Raw genomic sequence first — 18,884 nt, forward strand, 5'->3', positions numbered from 1 at the left:
CCACCCAGGACCCAAGCCGAGCCCACCTCGGCCTCCAGACCCACCCACGGTGCCAGAGTCTGCTCCATCCTGCCTCGTACCTGTCAGGGAGCAGGCGGAGCATCTACTCTTTGAAGAAGGGTCCCTGGAACTGGGCAGCAGCCGGGGCCTTCACTTTCCTGTACTGCCGGGTGATGTACGGGGCTGCTGGCGGAGGGCATCGGGACGCCAGGCGGAGGCTGTAGCTGTGTGGGAAGAGGAACAACACACATCGTCACCTGGAGCCCAGCCTGGTGCCCCAGACATCGCCGGGGGTTCCTTAGTGCTGGCCACCACTTCCCAGGTCCGAGCGTACTTCACCGTGCTCATCCGCCACCCTCTCTCCCCTCTGGAGGTGCTCACAGCAGCGTGGGTGAGAAGTGTCCACCAGCCCGGTTCTGAGACACTACGATGGGCAGAGCTTTGGTGACCCCCAGTGGACACGCAGGTGAGCTGGAATGAACTCTTGTGGCATCAAGACCACAGCTTTATCTTTCTCTGATTCCATTTTCCCACCTGCCTTTCTGTTCTTCCCTCCTGCCAGGCCCCAACACCCACAGGGCAGAAAGCATCTGGGGAGGTTGCTGTTCCTAAGGTACAAACACACCTGCGTCGGGGGCAGGGGGGAGGTCCCTTCCATGCCATTAACCCCCACACTCGACATCTACCCGGTGCCAGGCACTCCCATGTCGGGGATCTCAGAGAGGTGACGTGACTTCCCAATAGAGATGTGAACCAGCTGCCTTTGACATGGTCTGGCCCTGCTTGTACTGTAGCCCATTGAATGGGATTTGTTTTTTCAGAAGAGCCTTTACAAATGTATTTAAAAGATAGGCAACCCAGACCCTCATTCCTCCCCTCCCTGCATTCAGCTAACTCGTACTCCTCTTTCAGATTGCAGCTGGGACACTACCTCCTCCAGGAAGCCTTCCTTCTTTACCTCCTGGGTGAGGTGTCCCTCCCGTGGGCTCCCACTCTCCCTTGTGCTTGCATCCCCATCCCCGCACTTGTTAAACTGAACCAAAAACATATATCAGGAAGGCATCTGCCTTCCTCGTGAGCTCCGGGATCCCAGCGTCAGGGCCTTTGTCGTGCTCATTCCTGCATGCTCAGCTTAGCGCAACAAAAATAAACATTTGCCAAATAAGTACAACGCATGTGTGCTTACTGGGTGTCCAGACCTGTGCTACATATTTTATACCTACCAACTGTCTTACTCCTCATACAACCTACCAAGGTGGACACTATGATTATCCCTCATTTGCAGATGGGAAACAGGCACAGAGAGCCTATGTCACTCATCTCTCTCTCAAGGTCGGGGCTGCCCCTGTGTGAGTTCCTCCCCCACGCCATGCAGTCAAGGCCTGTGGTCAGCTTGTTCCACTCGCCCCAAAAAGGAGTCAAGGAGGAAACTGAGGCCCAACGCGCAGCAAGTCTGTCCACCACATGGGCCACCAAGGCCTGCAAGGATTATGCGCCCATGAGGAAGCCATGGAGGCCATCTCCACAGCTGGTGGCTGCCCCCCCACGCCCCCAGGGCTGGCTGGTGTCCCAGGAGACAAAATCCGGGGAGACACAGCATCTGGGAGGCTGCCTGGAGACATGAGCGACGTGGACTCCGTCCTACTAGGGAACAAGGAACAGTCCTGGCATATAGTAGGTCCCGCCCTGATGTCCCCGTCTGGGGAAATGTCTACAGCGGAGTGTAGCAGGACCAGCAGCAGCTTTGGAGACGGACAAACACCGCATCATCAACATCCAGCTTCTCCCTCTCTCTGCTACCACTACTGTGCATCCAGGAAACATTCCAATCAGATCAATCACTGCAACGCCCCGGCCTCGCCGCCCCCTCCAGCTACCCAGCCTTTCTCTGCCCCTTCTGTCCCTGTTCTGCCCTCTGGCTCCTGCGGCCACAGCAGCCACAGCCATTTCCACTAGGGCAAGCCTTCTCCCTGGCTCAGGGTGTCCAGCTCTTACAGTCGGGCGGCAGGGGAGACCCCCAAAGCCAGGTCCCTCTGGCCACCCCTGGGCACACTGCCTGGCCTAGTGAGGACAACCCCAGCTGACACTCACATGGCCCATGTGATTCCCAAGCACTTTCTCAGCTTTCTCTCTGGACCCTCCCAGCAGCCCAGGAGGCAGGAAGAGCAAGTACTTTTATAACCATTTACAAACAGGGACACTGAGGCTCAGACATGAAAACTTTATCCTAGAGGAGCAGAATCCAGGCCTTTCAGATCCTTGGGCCACAATTTTTGGGGGATACCAGGTCACCACCTGGGTGTTCCCCATGAGGACGGGGGCAGGGATGCCCGCAGGACAGCGTCCTGCCTGATCGAGAAGCTGTTCACTGGCCAGAGAACCCAGAGCGCCCAGCGGCATTTTGCTGCCTCCAATTGGCCATGGACTCAGAGACCAACCACACTCGCTTGAACCCCGTGCACAGAGGAGCAGTGCACCCTGAGCCTGGGCCTGTGCGGCCCCCTGCACCTCACCCCCCAAGTCAGTCCATCTCCAGGCCCCCTGGTTCTGCCTCCAAACCCACACGTGTCTCCACTCGCACTGCCAGCGCCCAGTGCCCCCACTGGCATCACATCTTCCACGGGGATGTGGCAACAGCCACCTCACTGGTCTCCCCACCACCACCTGACCCCTCAATCCATTCTCCACCAAGCAATAGAGTGGCCTTTATAGGGACCTCCAGACATGACAGTGACACTGGGCCATGTCACTGCTCAGAGCGGCACTGGCCCGAAGCGCCCCACTGCACCTAGAGCAGAGCCGCCTGCTGGCTCCGGGCTCACTCCGTACTTTCCCTCTGGGGACCCTCCTCTGTCTCTCAGGCCAGGCTCTTCTTTCCCCGGAACCCCCCACCCCCTGCTTTCCCCCGACCACCCTCCTCTGCCCACGGCTCTCTCTTTAGGTCTCAGCTTGTGTCCCCTCCCTAAAGACTCCTTCTCAGACCTCCCCACCTTAGGGACTGCCCGGCCCCTTCCCTCTAGCGGCTCCTCTGCGTTTCCTTTATCTATTCGTGCTGCGCCTTCCTGGGCCGCTCACTCCCAGCACTTGCCACGGCGGTCACCTTGCCTGGGGAGCTCTTTACTGCTCCACCAGAGAGAATGTCTGAGGGCAGGGACTGAGTCTCGTCACGGCTGGGTCCCGCGTGCCCAGCGTGCTGGGTGGGTGGATGGAGGCAGCAGTGAGGGATGCGTGGACTGAGGTGATGAGTGAATGGACGGGTGGAGAGAGAGGGGAACTCTAAAACGGACAAGAAAGCTGCTCCTTACCCGGTGCCCCTGGTTTGCGGCCGTCATCACGGGACCACACACCTTTCCTAGGCCAGGCCCCACCCCCAGGGACAGCAGAGCCCCAAGTCTCAGATGCAAGGACACCGTGCGAGTTCCCAGCACTGCCCCATTACAAGCGGAAGTCCACCTGCCGGGGCTGGGGGCTGGAGCACAGCGTCACAGGATGCGCCCTGGCGATGGCACCGTCACCATGCAAGTGAGTTTTGACAAGTCAGCGCCTCGCTTATCCAGAGCCCTTTAACCTTCACAACCCGGAGAGCCGCTAGGAACACTGGAGAAAGTCTGAGTCATCCGGGACCAGCGCCCACGGACCCGTGAGCTCTTACAGGGCTCACTGCTCGCAGCCACCGTGGCTGGTGCCGGGGCCCACGGCGTGTCCTGAAGGAGCACAAGCCACACGGAACTAAGGCTCTCACGCTCAGCACGAGCTGCTCTTGCTGCACGCGCAGCTCCAACGCACACGGTCGGGTGGGCCACAGGTCCACAGCCAGTTAGGACAGAAAAGTGAACAGAAGAGGAAGAGAGGGGGCTGTCATGTCAGGCTGAAGCAAACACAAAGTGTGCAGCAGTGACATCAGACACATCCCAGAAGGGGGAAGGGAGAGAAAACACCGTGTGCCAGGCCCTGTGGGTACCACGCTCTGCCCGGGTTCCTCAGTGGACCTGTGAGGTAGACAAACTTGAGAGTGGTAAACTAATGTGATGGACTTAACGTTTGTGTCCTCCCCAAATTCATATGTTGAGGTCCCAACCCCTAATGTGATGGCATTTGGAGGTGGGGCTTTTGAGGGGTCATCAGGTTTAGGGAAAGTCATGAGAGTAGGACCTCCATGCTGGGGACCAGCGCCCTTACAAGAGGGAGACAGAGGGGAAACATCTCTGTCTTTCTCCAGACACACATTCGAGAACAGGCCATGTGAAGCACAGCATAAAGGCGGCAGTCTGCAAGCCGGAAGGACAGCCCTCACCAGAACCGGACCATACTGTCACCCTGACCTTGAACTTCCAGCTTCCAGAACCGTGAGAAGACAAATTCCTGTCGTGCAAGCCACGCAGGCTATGGAACTGTTCTATGCTGCTCGAGGTAAGACGACGTACTTTCCTGAAGCCACAGAGCACATACCTGGTCAGGTCAGGATCTGAAGCTGAGCCCGTCCTCCCTGAGCACGACTCTCTCCCTAAGTGACCCCACCCCGGCCTTGGCCTCCTGGCTTCACACAGATGACTCACCAGGCCCACGCCCAGCCTGCATCTGCCTCCACGTTCCAGACCCATTCATGTGCTGATGTGACATCTCTTGCACATCTGGCAAGTCCTTAAATTCAGGTCCTGATCCAAATTATGACCCCCTTACCCCCGCACTCCTTTTCTTGGTAAACAGCACCACGTTCGTGTCCTGAAAGCCAGAGACCTGGGAGTCAACAGGGTCCCTTCCCTGCCCTGTCCTGCGAGACCCCATCTGGTCTGCCTTCCTCCCTCTTCCACCACCGTCGGTGCCACCTCGAACCTGGTCTCCTGCAAGGCTCTTCCTCACTGGGCTTCTCACTTCCACTCCCCTCCCATCTGCTCCTCAGAACACAAAATGGACCATGACATATCTCTGCTGCAACCTATGGGTCCTGTACCTCCCAGGATGTGGCCCAAGTTCCTTAATACATCCAGTCTGGCCCCCACTGACCCGCCAGCCCATCTCTCCCCGCCAGCTCTCGTTACTCCAGCCAGTCTGGGCAGAACCACGTCCTGGTGCCCTGCAACCCCGGCTACTCACTACCGTCACCCGGAGAGGCCCAGGCTGCGCGCCAGGCCATGACATCAGAACCTCTCCAGTGATTCCATGCAGCTGGAGTGAGAACCACTGCTCTGGTCACACTCCTGTGGCCGCACACTTGAGGCAAAACGGCCCTGGGCACATGTCCCTACACGTGCAGTTTTGCGTGTATCTGTGACTGTTTGAGGCATGCAGGTCTCCCAGGGGACCCTGTGGTCTATGACGGCAGAACTTGTTGCCGTTTGCTCACCATGTATCCTTGTACCTAATTTCGAGTGAGTGAATAGCAGACCCTCAAAATGTAAGAAACGAAGAAATGAGTGATTAGACCCAGGATAATCCCACTGCACAGACTTTCTCAGACATCAAGAAATCTTCTCGCCCATTTAGCACATGGGCGAGAAGATGGACTTAGCAGGCGCCATGGACTTCCCTCCCTGAAACCCCAGTAAGATGGATGACACTCATAGTCCTAAATCCAAGGCATCAAGAAGGGTTGAACAAGCTCAGCATCCACTGTTTTTGGAAAGCAGGGAGGTACAGCATTACTTCCCTGAGATTTTCATACAAAGTGGTTTAACTTTTTAAACATAGTTGGGGGTTGGCAGGGGCCTGCTCTGCACTCCACACAGACTTTGCTCAGAACTGTCTGGCCACTTGCAAAACGTGCTCCACTGCTTCCCTAGGAGGGAAATCTTTGGAAATTTCATTTACACAGAACAAAAAATCATGACTTTGAAAGCACAGGGGACCTCATACACCATTCAATCTGTGCAGATGGGGAAGGACTGTGCAGAGAACAGATCTAAACACCTGGTGCACATCTGGCTCGGGGGAAGGGCTCGGAAATTGGGCTCCTCAGGGCATCGTCTCCTGTGGGTCCTAATTTCTTGCTTGTCAGAAAACCCCAACAGTCTGATGGCAATGCAAGGACAGCATCGTTCTATCCCCAGCCTCAAGGACAGACACATTCATTCTTTCATTCACATTTCCAGTGGCCCATTCCTGCATCTGGGACTTGGCATGGGCTGTTCCCTCTGCCTGGAACACACTTCCCCCATGTAATCACATGGCTCATGCACACCCCACCCCTTCAAAACCTTGAGGTTTTGCTCAAAAGTCTCCTTCCCAGTGAGCCTCCCTTAACCACTCTATTCAAAATTGCAAACCCCGCCCCCAAAACCCTCCATCTCCAGTCTGTTTTCCTTTCCCCCTTGCGCTATCCCCATTGACGCAGCCTGTATTTACTCAGCTGACTGTCTACTGTCTGCGCAGCAGGCCTGTGAGGGCGAGCATAGGCTGTTTGTCACTGATGTGACTAGACCTCTGGCTGGTTCTGGCACACAGTAGGCCGGATGCACGGTGTGTCTGCTACGCGCAGGTGCTTTGCCAACAGAAGTTTCGCTGAATAAAACGTGTTGTGTTCTCTACATATGAAGCAGTTTTACGTGTGGTTTAGTGTGGCCTAGAGAGGAAAAATGCTCAGTTTTAGGGAGTTTGATGCCAGTACGAGACCAGGACTCAGGTCTCCTGGCTCCCAAGCGACCACGTTCTCAGTCAGCCCCTGTGGTTTCTGGTGAAGGAGAGACCCAGACACGCTGGAATGAGCAGGAGAGACTGACACTGAAGAAACAGGAGGGAGGACAGAGTGGGGCAGACAGGGAAGGTGACGGGGGACACCACTGAGAAGGATTCTGAGAGTAGGAGGTTCTGGCTCAAGTCCCGAGCAGAGAGCAACACAGGGACCCCATGAGGACTTATCTCGGCTTTGCTTGTCTGCCTGGGACGTCTCTCACAAGTTAACGGCGCCTCAGAGGAAAGAAGCACCCACACCTCCAGTGGTTGTCCTGGCGCTCAGACGTCACTCGGCTTTAGGGAGTCCGGGAGGAGGTGACATCATGGCAGTGGCCAGCACCTGAGCCTCTCCTCTCCGGGCCCTTCCCCTGGACGGGGAATGGCTGGGACCAGGGAGATGAATTGATGCAACAAAAACAAAAAGTAAAGAAATAATAAAATAAAGAATGGGCAAAGGACATACATCATTGAACATACAATATCATGAAGAGGTAATTCATAGAGAATCACAAATGCCCATTAATATGAAAGATGTCCATTCTCCCTGGCGTTGTCAAAGAACAGCGTGTTAAAACAAGAGGCCACTTCCCTGGTCACATGGGGACATGGCTGTACACACGGCTGCCCACGGATGGGGAATGTGACTGGTAGGAGGACTGCCCCCTCCCCCACCATCTGGGGAGGCAGTGCCTGCGCCTTCTCCATCTTCCGAGAGCCTCTCATCCAAGTCCCCCTTAAGGCCATTTATCTCAGCCCCAGCGAACAGTAACCGCCGCTCAGCAGTGTGAACACTGGAGACAGCAGAGAACGGGAGGAGCAAAAGGCCCTTCCCAGGCTCTTGTCCTAGTGGAGACACAGCGAATAAATAAATAAGCGCGCATGCGACCTCAGCGCTGGTTATGGAGAAGAAAGGAAGCAGGGAGGGAGACTGGGAGTGAGAGCATGGTGGGGCAGGCGGGCCGCAGGCCGGAAGAGGAAGGCCTCAGACAGGGCAGGCTGAGCAGGCCTGGAGGAGGGGATGACCTGCTCGGCCAGCTAGGCTGTGTGTGCTCCGGGCGGTGCACAGACTGGGACTGGGGAGACCAGTTAGGAGGCGACTAACTCCCGCCATCCAGGGAGAGATGGGGAGGGGGACCTGAGCAGCTGGAGAGACCAAGCTGGGAGTGGGGAGGACCCAGCACGTTTGGGAAGTGGGGTGCTCTGGCTGAGCTGTTGGAGCAGGTCGGTTTCTGCTCAGCCAAGATGGGGAGGGAGGCTTCGTGGAGAGACTGCTTCTTTTGGGGAGGATTAAATTTGAAATATTTTCTAGACGGCCAATGGAGATGTCAGGTGGGTGGTGAAATGAGACTCTGGTAAGAATATGAATTCGGAATTCCTCCGCGTCTACGCGGTATTAAGTGCCTGCGACTGGATGAGATCAGCAGGGCGGCCTCGGGCCTGGAAATGGAGGGAGGAAGAAAGAGCCCAGGGACAGAGGCAGGATGAGGGGTGGCTGGCGCTGCCACAGAGGGAGCCAGGAGACAGCGGTGTCCAGGTGGAACGCGTTTCAGGGAAGAGGAGGATGAGCAGCGTCCACCGCAGCTGCTGCTGGGTCAAGGAAGATGAGACAGAACCGACCACCACATTTGGCACCCTAGAGGCTGCTGGCAACCTTGGTAAGAGCAGAACTGATGGTGCGACAGAGACAAACGCCTGAAAGTGAGTTCAAGACAGGAGGGGAGGAGAGAAACTGGAGGAGAGTAGAGGGGAGGAGAGAGGGAGGGAAAGAGCTGCCAGCTTTTGAAGGACCCATGCTCTCCCAGGCTCTGGGTTGGGACCCCTGGCTGGCGCCTCTTCCTCCCACCTCTTCCTCCCGCATGCTCCAGGAGGGATCTCCGGGAACAGCAATCCTCAAAGCCAGGCCACACAGCTGGCCGCAGAGGCCTTACACAACTCTCCATAAATTCTCGGAGTGCAATGCGTTTGAAGCCAACTCTGTGGTTGTGCACTTTTGCCGGAGGTAGGGGAGAGGCGGAAGTGTGGGAGCCGGGGCAAAGGCAAGACAAGCCTGTGACAACGCTGGAATTCCCTGGGGGCTGGGTGAAGGTCCATAGATAGGAGCTGCAGGACCCCCCAGCCCCCAGCAGCTTCCAAGAATGGTCACATGCAAAGCAGGACCCGGCTTCCCAAAGTGGGCGGTCCCCATGTGCCCCGTGGAGGATCCTCCCATTCAAATGGAGCCCCCAGGCTGGGAGTCAGGGGTGGGAAGACAGCGGAGAGAGGAAAGGCAGGCACCAAAAGGAGGGTGTCAGGGATTCGGGAGCCCGAGTTTCAGTCCTAGCTCCATCACTGACTCGCTGTGCGGCCCCTGGAAAGTGCCTCCACCTCTCTGAGCTGCAATAGTCTCACCTGTAAAACGAGGATGTCAAGCAAGGAAAACAAAAACCTAATACCATCATTCATTGAGCAACTTATTACGTACCAGGAGCTACCTGGGTGCCTTTTGGAAGCTCCTCAAATCCCTCAGCAGCCCTGTGAGGTGGGGCCTGTGACAGTCCCCGTCTTACAGTGGAGGGGACTGAGGCTCAGAGAGGTACAGAAGGCGACGTCTGAGTTCTCTTGGTCGACAAGGAAACAAGCCAAGATTTGAATCCAGGACCATTGGACGATGACAAAGCCTGTGCCTGACACAGTCCTCGTGGTAATGGGGACTGAAGAGCTCTTTCCAACACTCCGAAGCCAGGTGGGGTTGACCCTCTGCCCACAGCACAGCTGCCCAGGCCACCCGAGACGCCGCAGTCTGCTTTGGGCTGAGACATCAGCTCCGAGCAGCCCGGGAACAGAGGTTCTCAAACTCAGGTGCTCGCTGGAACCCCCTTGGGAGACTGAAACAATCCTGATGCCTGCGCTCCACCCCTAGAGGTTCTCGTTTCCTTGGTTGGGGGTGCAACCCAGGCACTGGCAATTTTAAAAGCCAATTTGGAAACCACTGGTCTAGATCCTTGTACTCAAAGTGTGGTCCACGGGCCAGCAAGTGGCATCGGCGTCCCAGGAGCTTGTTAGTCACGCAGACAACTCTGCCCCAGCAGACCTGAGTCAGAATCCACCTGGGAGAGGCGTTTGTACACTGCAGCTGAAGCGCAGGGCCAGGGACACCTTCAGCAGAGTCTCACACGTGGGCAACGTGTCAACTGTGCTGGTGGGGGGTGGGGACGGGCTGGTGCTTAGAGAAGTTCTGCAGATGAGGTCTCAGAAGGTGGGGGCTGAGGGAGGGAAATGTATGAGGTCGTCTGGGGTCAGGCACAAAGGTTTGAAACCACTGGCCAGGATGGTCCAGTTGCTGGGGTTCCTTTGAGTGGAGACAGAGCCCTCAGGTGCCGCTGATGGGACAGTGGGGACGACAGCAGCTGACGGGAAGAGGCCATGGGGAGGAGGCAGTAAGTACACCGTACTCACGTGGTTTCTTCATCTTCCCTTTAACCAAGCAAGATGGGTCATTAGCCCTTTCTGTGGCTGCCGGGACAGCAACACAGAGAGGCTTGGTATAATAACTCCTTTACTTAAGAGGTATGAAAACAAGGGGCCGGGCGCGGTGGCTCACGCCTGTAATCCTGGCACTCTGGGAGGCCGAGGCGGGCGGATTGTTTGAGCTCAGGAGTTCGAGACCAGCCTGAGCAAGAGCGAGACCCTGTCTCTACTAAAATTAGAAAGAAATTAATCGGATAACTAAAAATATATAGAAAAAATTAGCCAGGCATGGTGGTACATGCCTGTAGTCCCAGCTACTCGGGAGGCTGAGGCAGAAGGATCGCTTGAGCCCAGGAGTTTGAGGTTGCTGTGAGCTAGGCTGATGCCACGGCACTCTAGTCAGGGCAACAGAGCCAGACTCTGTCTCAAAAAAAAAAAAAAAAGGATGAACAGAAGGAAGGAGGAATGGAGGGAGCCAGACTCACACCCAGAGCCAATCCAGGGCTGAACTTGGCCTCTCAGCAGACAATGTTGCTTCCTTCTCACCAGCCCTGGGGGAGGCCACGGGCCCAGCGCCGGGCTCCTGATTTGGCCTCCACGCACTGGAAAGACCAATCGAGTCCCTGCCTCATGGGGCTTCTACCCAGGATCTGAGGCATCAGAGGCCGTGAGGTCCCCAAACCTGTTCGGCTTGAACTCCAAACACCAGCATGTGACAAACTTGTAACACTCTGGCCCAGCCTGGCCTGCAATGACCTCGGCCAAAGGAAGCTGCCAGCCAGGAAATCCCTGCCATGCCTGCCTCCCTGGCTGCCAGGACGGGAGACGCGCCGGGGACCCCAGAGGCCACAGGCAGCAGACCTCCCTTTACAGATGAGGAAACTGAGCCAGGAACTCGCTAATGGTCACACAGCAAGTTGTTCCTGGGGAGACATGAGGGGACAGGACTGGGCCCACTACTTATTTGGGGACATTAACGATGGGAAAAAGGGTGAGTGAAGCCCCAGTGGACTCGGGAAAGGAACCTCGGGAGGCAGATGCCCTTCTCGGCGTCATCCGGGTGAGGCACTTAGCTGTGACTGCCTCTCCCCTACTGGGATGGGGGCCCCAGGAGAGCACAGTCTATTCGCTTCTCACTCGCAGAACCTGCCACCAGGCCTGGCACGAGCAGATGCTCAGGGAATGTTTCCGGAGCAAACAAATGGCAAACCTGGAGCCAGGTTCCTGGTGCAGTTCAACCCTCAAACGTGCCTGTCCATGTTGCTCCAGAACCAAATCCTCAAATACAGCTTCCCCTAAGTTTCCCCTCATTGCCAAGGTCCCATCCCAAAACCATGGGGTGAGGTCCCCATTTTTACGACAATTCCGTGAACCCAACTCTGCAGCCCTTAGGCCTCCCCAACAGACCCTCCCCATTCTGCTCAGCATAGGGGTTCAAGTCCGGAGGATGCCACCCCTGCAGGAGACAGGTCACTGCCCGTGACACAACCAGCCCAGGTGGGAGAAGCCCCAGCAGGGTGGAGGAGCAGCTCCTTCAGCTCCCAGCTTCCTCTGTCTTTTGCTTTTGCACCTCCCACGACACTGCTGCCCTGCAACCACCCAGTTTCAAGCTTGCCCCAAATCCCATCCCTTCTTTCTCCCTCCAGTTCTAAGAGTAGGAGGGAAGCCAAAAAGAAAACATGAACAAATATGAGTGCGTCAGGACTGACGAACGTAGGAAAGCTGTTCCCAGCTTGGTACTGCAAGAGATGAAGGGGTCTCCTATGAGATCCACATAAAATACATACATATATATATGTATTTTAGAGACAAGGTCTTTCTTGCTGTCACCCAGGTTGGAGTGCAGTGGCGTGATCACAGTTCACCGTAGCTTTGAGCCCCAGGGCTCAAGTGATCCTCCTGCCTCAGCCTCCCAAGTAGCGAGGACTACAGGCACATGTCCCTATACCTCGCAATTTTTTTTTTTTTTTTTTTACTTTTTGTAGAGATGGGGCTCTCACTTAGGCTGGTCTCAAACTCTTGGGTTCAAGTGATCCTCTCACCTCGGCCTTCCAAAGTGCTGGGATTATAGGCATGAGCCACCCTGCCTGGCCAGAAGAGCTCTTTCCAATGGTAGCATTTTATAAGGACACTTAAGACTTCGCTATTGTTACCGCTCTATCTTTTAAAGATGATCTAGGCCAAGGATGTCAAAAAGATCAGGTAAAGTCCAAGGACAAAGTAAAGAAGAGCTCAGCCCCCCATATGACTTGGTGTTGGGACTAAGAGTCTCTTAAGCCTTATGTGGCATCTGCCCTGATTCCAGAGCTTCTAGAACTTGACGTCCGATGCCTGGGTCAGAGATGGTATAACCTGGGAGCAGGCCCAAGGATGCTAACGGCAAGAATGGCTGCTCCCTGCAGGGCTTTCTGCTCCTGCCTCAATGGAGAAGCCTTGTGGGAGCTCAGGGGGCTCATTTGCTACACGAGGGTTGAAACAGCTTGTCTCGGGAGGCCTGGGCGTGCCTGGCTGGCAAGGCGTCCCAGACGCAGGGCTGGCACTGTTATGGGAAAGGCACGCTTGCTATGTGCCCCAATAGGCGTTAGTCAGTGGGGATGACGCCGCCCAGAGGACAAGGGCACCATGGGCTGTGGGTCTGGAGGCCTCGTCCTAAGTATGGCAGGGGCTCAGGTAGCACAGTCTGCCCACTGGCCTCTCCCCCTTCCTGCCCATGATCCCCAAAGCCCTCACTGTACATCCCACCTGACCTCGAACAGGCTGTAGGGTGGCTGGGCTGGGACAGCTCAATCCACTTCACACACGAGGACACCGAGACCTTGCGATGTGAGATGACTTAGACCCAGGCCGTCTGCCCCCACTCTGGGCTGCTCAGACGTCACCAGGACCCTGCACTCCGTCTGGCGTGGGAGCTGCTTGTTCACGGAGTGGAGGCCTTTCGAACTGGCTCCCTCCTGGCAGGGGACAGACACCTGGCCCAGCCAGACACTGTGGGGAGCCCACCGGCTGACGGCCAGGAAAACCCTCCCAGTGTTTCTTCCACATTCCCAGCATTTCGCAAACAGGGTTCAGTGGAACCGGCCCCCACAGACGCTGCACGTGCCCTCATAAGCATTTGCATCACGCAGCTAACATTCCTGTGCTTACGATGCGCCAAGCGCCGTGCCCAGGGTTTGACACGGAATAACGAATTTCATCTTCACAAGAACTTTATGAGATGGGGCATTTCACAGGTGAGGAGCTAAGGCACAGAGAAGTTAGGCAACTCGCCCAAGAACATACAGCTGGCAAGAGGCAGAGCTGGGACTGAAGCCCAAGCCACTCACCTCCAGAGCGCGGGCTGGGGAAGCCAAACAGGCATGTCTCTGCAGGATTTCTGAGCCTGCAGTGTGCCGACAGGCAACGTGAATTCCCAAGAAGAGGAGACAGTTGTCATTTACCCCAAACTTACTCGCCCCAGCGATCTGATAACCATGGACCACCTACTCCGCCAGTCGCCGCGGGGTGTAGTAGTGAGCCGGGCACACACACCCCGAGTGCACAAGGGGAGCCCTGCAAGGGACAACTTTGGTCAAAAGCCTACTTGGTCAAGTCCAGGAGACTGGTCTCTCGCACACAAGGCTCCCTGCCCGCCCCACCTCCATCAGATGTCACTTCAGTCCTCTGCCATGTCCTGCCTGCAGTGCCCCTCCCCCACCATGGCCTCCTCTCCACCCCCGGGAGGCTCCCCTCTTGCACCAGCACACTGGGCCTTCTGACCTCACTGGTCTGACCCGGTGCTCCGGGGCAGGCAGAGTGTGGGGGTTGGAGCCTGACAGTCCCACCTCCGCCACCAGCCGTCTGAGTGAGTCACCCACTCTCTTGGAACAGCGTCTTCTGTGAAACAGGCCTAATGCCAACCTTGTACGGCTGGGGGAGACATTCGCTGCCTGCACGGTGCCTGGGGCAGAGCAGCAGCTCACAACAGACGGGATCTTACCAGACGGGACACCCTGTTCTTCAGCGGGACGCAGCCCAGCAGGGGGATCGATATTGGGACATCCCTTAAGCATTTCTTAAGTTTAATTAAAATTAAAAATTATTAATAAAACAAAAACATATGGATGTGTTTGTGTTCACTGACCCTTCTGCTAGAGAAAAACACACAACCATGTTGCCTGATCACATTTTAAATTCGGGCTCCCAACACCTCCTGGCGCCATTGTTCTCTTGCTGCCCACACCGCTGCTGCACATCCCAGCCCCCCAAACATCTCCTCTCACCCTCACTCTCTGCCGATGATTTCGATTCCTGTTACACACTGGCGGGGGCAGACGGTTCCCGCCCTATCTCCCTGCCCACCTGCCTTCCTCCCTGGGAGGCTGGACCTCCCCAGAGCCCAGCTCCTCCCCCGGAGCCCCATCGCCTTTCACCCACCAAAGAGCGTGGGTGGGTCCAGTGATTCTCCCTCCTCTTTCCTGCACCGTCAGCTTCTCTAGCTCTACCAGGTCATTCCCATCAACACACAAAGATGTTACCAGTCCATCCACCTTAAAAAAAGGAACAACCCTCTCTTGATCTCACTTCCCCTCCAGGAGCCACTTCTCTGCTCCCCTTCCTGGATGCTCCCTGCCTCGAGGGTCTCCCATCTCCCCTGGGTCTCCCCACCCCCAGGCAAGCTAGTGCTCCCACCACCCGCTGAAGCTCCACCTGCCACGAGTGCCAGTGAAACCTGGGGGCAGCTCTCGCTCCTGGCCTGCGCGGCCACCTGGGCTCCAGGACATCTCACCCGGTGCCTTCCTCTTACTTTGCTCCTTCTTTGTCCCACTGCCAGGCTCTCCCGGATCTCTCCAGTCTCTCGGTGTCGGAGCCCCCAGGCTCGATTCTTGGGCTTCTTCTCTTCATCTACACTCACTCCCTTGGAGATTCCAATCCCATGGCTTTAAATTATCAGAACTCCCAAATTTCTGTTTCCAGCGGGGTCCTTTCCTCTGAACTCCAAGTCTGTATATTCAACGACCTCCTCTACGTCTCCCCTGAATGTCTAACGGGCATCTCAAATGTAACATGCCCCAAATTGGTTCCCAGCACACACGCTCCCCACAAACTGGCTCCAACCACAGTCCCACCTCATCGTTCACGGCAGCTGCATCCACCCATCCGGATGCACGGGGAAAAAACCAAACCAACAAAGAGGTCATCCTGACTCCTGTCTCTCTCAGCTAATCTTGCAGCTCCACCTTCCAAATACACCCAGAAACACCGCCCCAGGCTGCTTACCACCTCCACTGCTGCCCCGTCCAGCCTCGTCCCTTCCCACCTGAGCAGCCTGTTTCTATGCTGGTCCCCTTCCAGTCTGTTCTCAAAAGATGGGCAGAGTGATTCTTTTAAAAGGCAAATCATGGTGTATTACTCCTTTCCCAAAACCCTCCACTCCCACTGAGTGACTCCCATTCACTCAGAGGAAAAGCCAAGTCTCCACGACAGCTGCGATATCCAATACCACCTGGACGCCCGTCACCTCCCTGGCCTCATCTCCCCCAGCCGCGCTGCCTCCTCGCTGCTCCTCCAGCACGCCTCGGATGCTCCCACCGCAGGGCCTGCACACCTGCCGCTCCCTCCGCCAAGGGCTTTGCTCCCGTGTCCGCAGGCTGCCCCTTGGTCTCCCAGTCTTTGCTGCAACGTTCCCCTTTCGGTCAGGCTCTCTGACCCCTGGACTTAAAGGGGGGCCCTCCCCATTTTCACCCAGAACCATCCCCTCCCGTGTTGTGTTTCTCTCCATAGCATTCGTCATCTGACACTCTATGTGTTTTCCTAATTGTCCGTCCCCACAACCAGAACCTAAGTTCGATGGGGTGGGACATTCGGTCAGGTTTGTTCACGGCTGTGTCCTCTGGCATTTGAAACAGCACCTGGCACAGAACAGCCGGCCTTGGGCCTACATGCAGTATCGGATGAATGAACCAATGGATGGATGGACAAAGGGCGAAGACCTGCACTGCCTTTCTCGACTAAATCACACCCAGAAGTCATCATCTATGATTTCCAGTTTTTGTTTAAAGTGGGGTGAGAACCTAAGGCACTTCCAAAGCAATCTGAGTGAAGAATCTCTCTATGCCTTTATGATCGCCACTCTGCCTCCTGCACATTTTTGATGTTGTCACCTACACCTATTTGGACTACAATTTTTAGGCAAATTACTATGAGCCTTTCTAAGCATTCGACTTCCTTTTTATAAACAGCTCTATGCTATTTCATTGGTTTGGATAATATTTAATTAAATCATGCTAGCACAGTAATAAATATTAAAGACCAGTGGCATAACAGGTGTGGGAACAAATACAACTGACCTTTGGCATGCATTGAACTGGACTGCCGGGAACGGAAGCGTGCAGGCGCCGCCAGGAGTGGTGGTCCGGACTCCCAGGCAATGAGGGGCCGCCATTCACATGGTGGGAAAATTAAACTAAAACTAAAACTGACTGAGTTGCAACTGCATTTCATTTTATCCACGGTTGGTGTTCTAACACAAGTTCAGAAGGATTTCTGCCACCACCCCAGTCTCCCAGGCCCTGTGCTTTTTGCAAAATGTCCTCACAAGTCTCGAATTCTTCCTTGGGCAATGGTGAACACACTGGACTTGGTGACTGAGTAAACGACCGAGACCTCTGTGTTCCCTTCGGGTGCTGGCGCGCGTCACCCTCTGGTTTCATCATCTGGAGCACATTATGCAGCAGCTCTGACTCACGGGGGTGATGGGGAAATCGCCAAGGTGGGTGATGCTTGCTGCAAATCCAGCTTTTGGAACAGTGTTTTTTAACACAGCCCCGCCAAGTGCATACGGCCTTGTGAAATCAGCGTTTAAGCTCTACGAAGATTCATTATTTTGAGCAAAAGAAGAAAACATGCAAAGAAAATCACCCACTGCCATGTATTTTGGGACTCTAATAGAGTGGGAGCCCACTGGAGTGGGACCGCTTAGGAGATGTCAGGAGACAGAATTAAAGTTGGCGCCACAGAAAGGGCGACCCTCCCTTCAGGTCCAAAAATCAAGAAAAAAGAATCTAAAAATCTGAAGGAATATTTGAATAGTTCTACTCCATGAAGTGCAGGATGTTCAACTATAGCCTAAGACAGCCCGTGAGGACTCAGACCTTTGCTGTGTGTACCAGCGTAGACTGGGAGGGGAGAACAGAATTCCACCAGTACCTTGGAATGAATACGCCCTGCTACACTGGACTCCTGGCAGACAATTTTGTTCTGGGCTCTACAGTTTATTGATCAGCTTTCATTATGCATTCTTAACCTTGAGGACCAGGCCCTGAAGCAGTAATGCTGATTATAATTAGCTATCACCATCCTTTTCTTTCAATTTGATTTAATTGATCATTTACTTATCAAAGTGATGCTCTCTACTCAGTTGCCAGCAATTAATGGCCTCAAGACTCATATTTTAAAGCAAAGAGTCATGCGTTAGGGTCACATTAGTAGCTCCCATACTCGGTGTGCAGCAGGTGCTGGGGTGGCGTGGTGAACACAGACGGGCAGGGCTCTGTGTCGCACCAAGCTTGTCCTAGTTTATGACCAAAGTTCATACATCCTCCTCAAAAAGACACTCAAAGAGGAACATGGACAAATTGGCAAATCCTCAATTCCATCTCATCCCTGGCACTCAGAAATGTCCCCAACTCTTGAACTACCCCTGCATAGCTTGACTGTCACTGGGTAGTTATAAGAAATAGGGAAATTTTTAATTGAAAGTGTTCTGAGAATTAAAACATGCTAAAAGTACGTCAAAGAGATTGTAAATAAGCAAAGGAAAAGAATTTAAAATTCAAATCAGAAACAAATTAAGTGATGGGTGATACCATGTCACTTCTTTTTTCCTTTTTAATACTAAAAGGAAAACTCTGAGGACTGGGTAAGACGCATTTAAGAAGCTGATAAAAATGAAGATTTCAAAGTCCCACCCCCAGAGATAATGGTTTAGTAGGTCTGAAACTTTTCATGAATCACCCAGGTAACTTTTGATGCAGGCGGCCCACTGAGCTACCATCCAGGTGACATAATCCAAACTAGGGTCCCTTCACACACCTGGGAACACAAGCAGGAAATGGCACTTTCTCAGGTTGTAATTAACAAGACAATACCCCCTCTGAACCAGCAACATACACTCCCCTTACCTAAAATGCCGCACACAACTCAGAACATCACCTTAATAAAACGCCTGCTGTTAGCTGGCACTAATGGGCTGTACTGGCAATTTTTAAAAACATTTTTAAAGGATATAAACATATCATTAATTGTAGTGAAGAGATAATCTGATCACTGGGCAGGTTCATCAATTCCTGCTACAGGTAACGAGTCAGATGAATTACAGGTACTTCCACGGGTTTGTAAGGACCAGATCTCTAAAGCTATCAAGATTCGACCAGTTGGCACCAAACAGAGTATTTATCCTAAACACAGACTAAAGGACATACGACGGTAAGGAGAAGAGAACCATTCCGTTTCAGAATTAAGGTACTTCACCTGGCAAGAACCCTTCGCTGAGAAAGGGACTGACTGCACTTTCACCCAAATGTCATTCTCTTCACAAATCATTTATTTATCTCTGTGTTTCTGGAGCTTCGAAGGAAAAAAGGAGTCTATTACATGCGTTTGTTACGTTTAACACCCTGCTATCTAGGTCATGTGTCCAGCAACATCGCTTACCAGCACAGAACCAAGAAGCAAGACCTATTGTTAATGAGCGAGCAAACCATGCCCCGAAACCCACCCACTGGGATTAA

General features: G+C 54.4%; 1 protein-coding gene across 1 annotated transcript in view; it reads right to left on the bottom strand.

Annotated features, from left to right (window-relative positions):
• Window positions 1-18,884, bottom strand: part of LOC105824874 (PR domain zinc finger protein 2-like) — a 113,072-nt gene that overhangs the window by 5,030 nt on the left and 89,158 nt on the right. Inside the window, 1 exon segment of the mRNA XM_012662485.1 lies at window positions 81-224. Within this exon segment, the coding sequence (XP_012517939.1) occupies window positions 81-224 (144 nt within the window).

Source organism: Propithecus coquereli, unplaced genomic scaffold, assembly GCF_000956105.1.
Source record: "Propithecus coquereli isolate 6110/MARCELLA unplaced genomic scaffold, Pcoq_1.0 Scaffold77, whole genome shotgun sequence".
Classification (NCBI taxonomy): domain Eukaryota; kingdom Metazoa; phylum Chordata; class Mammalia; order Primates; family Indriidae; genus Propithecus; species Propithecus coquereli.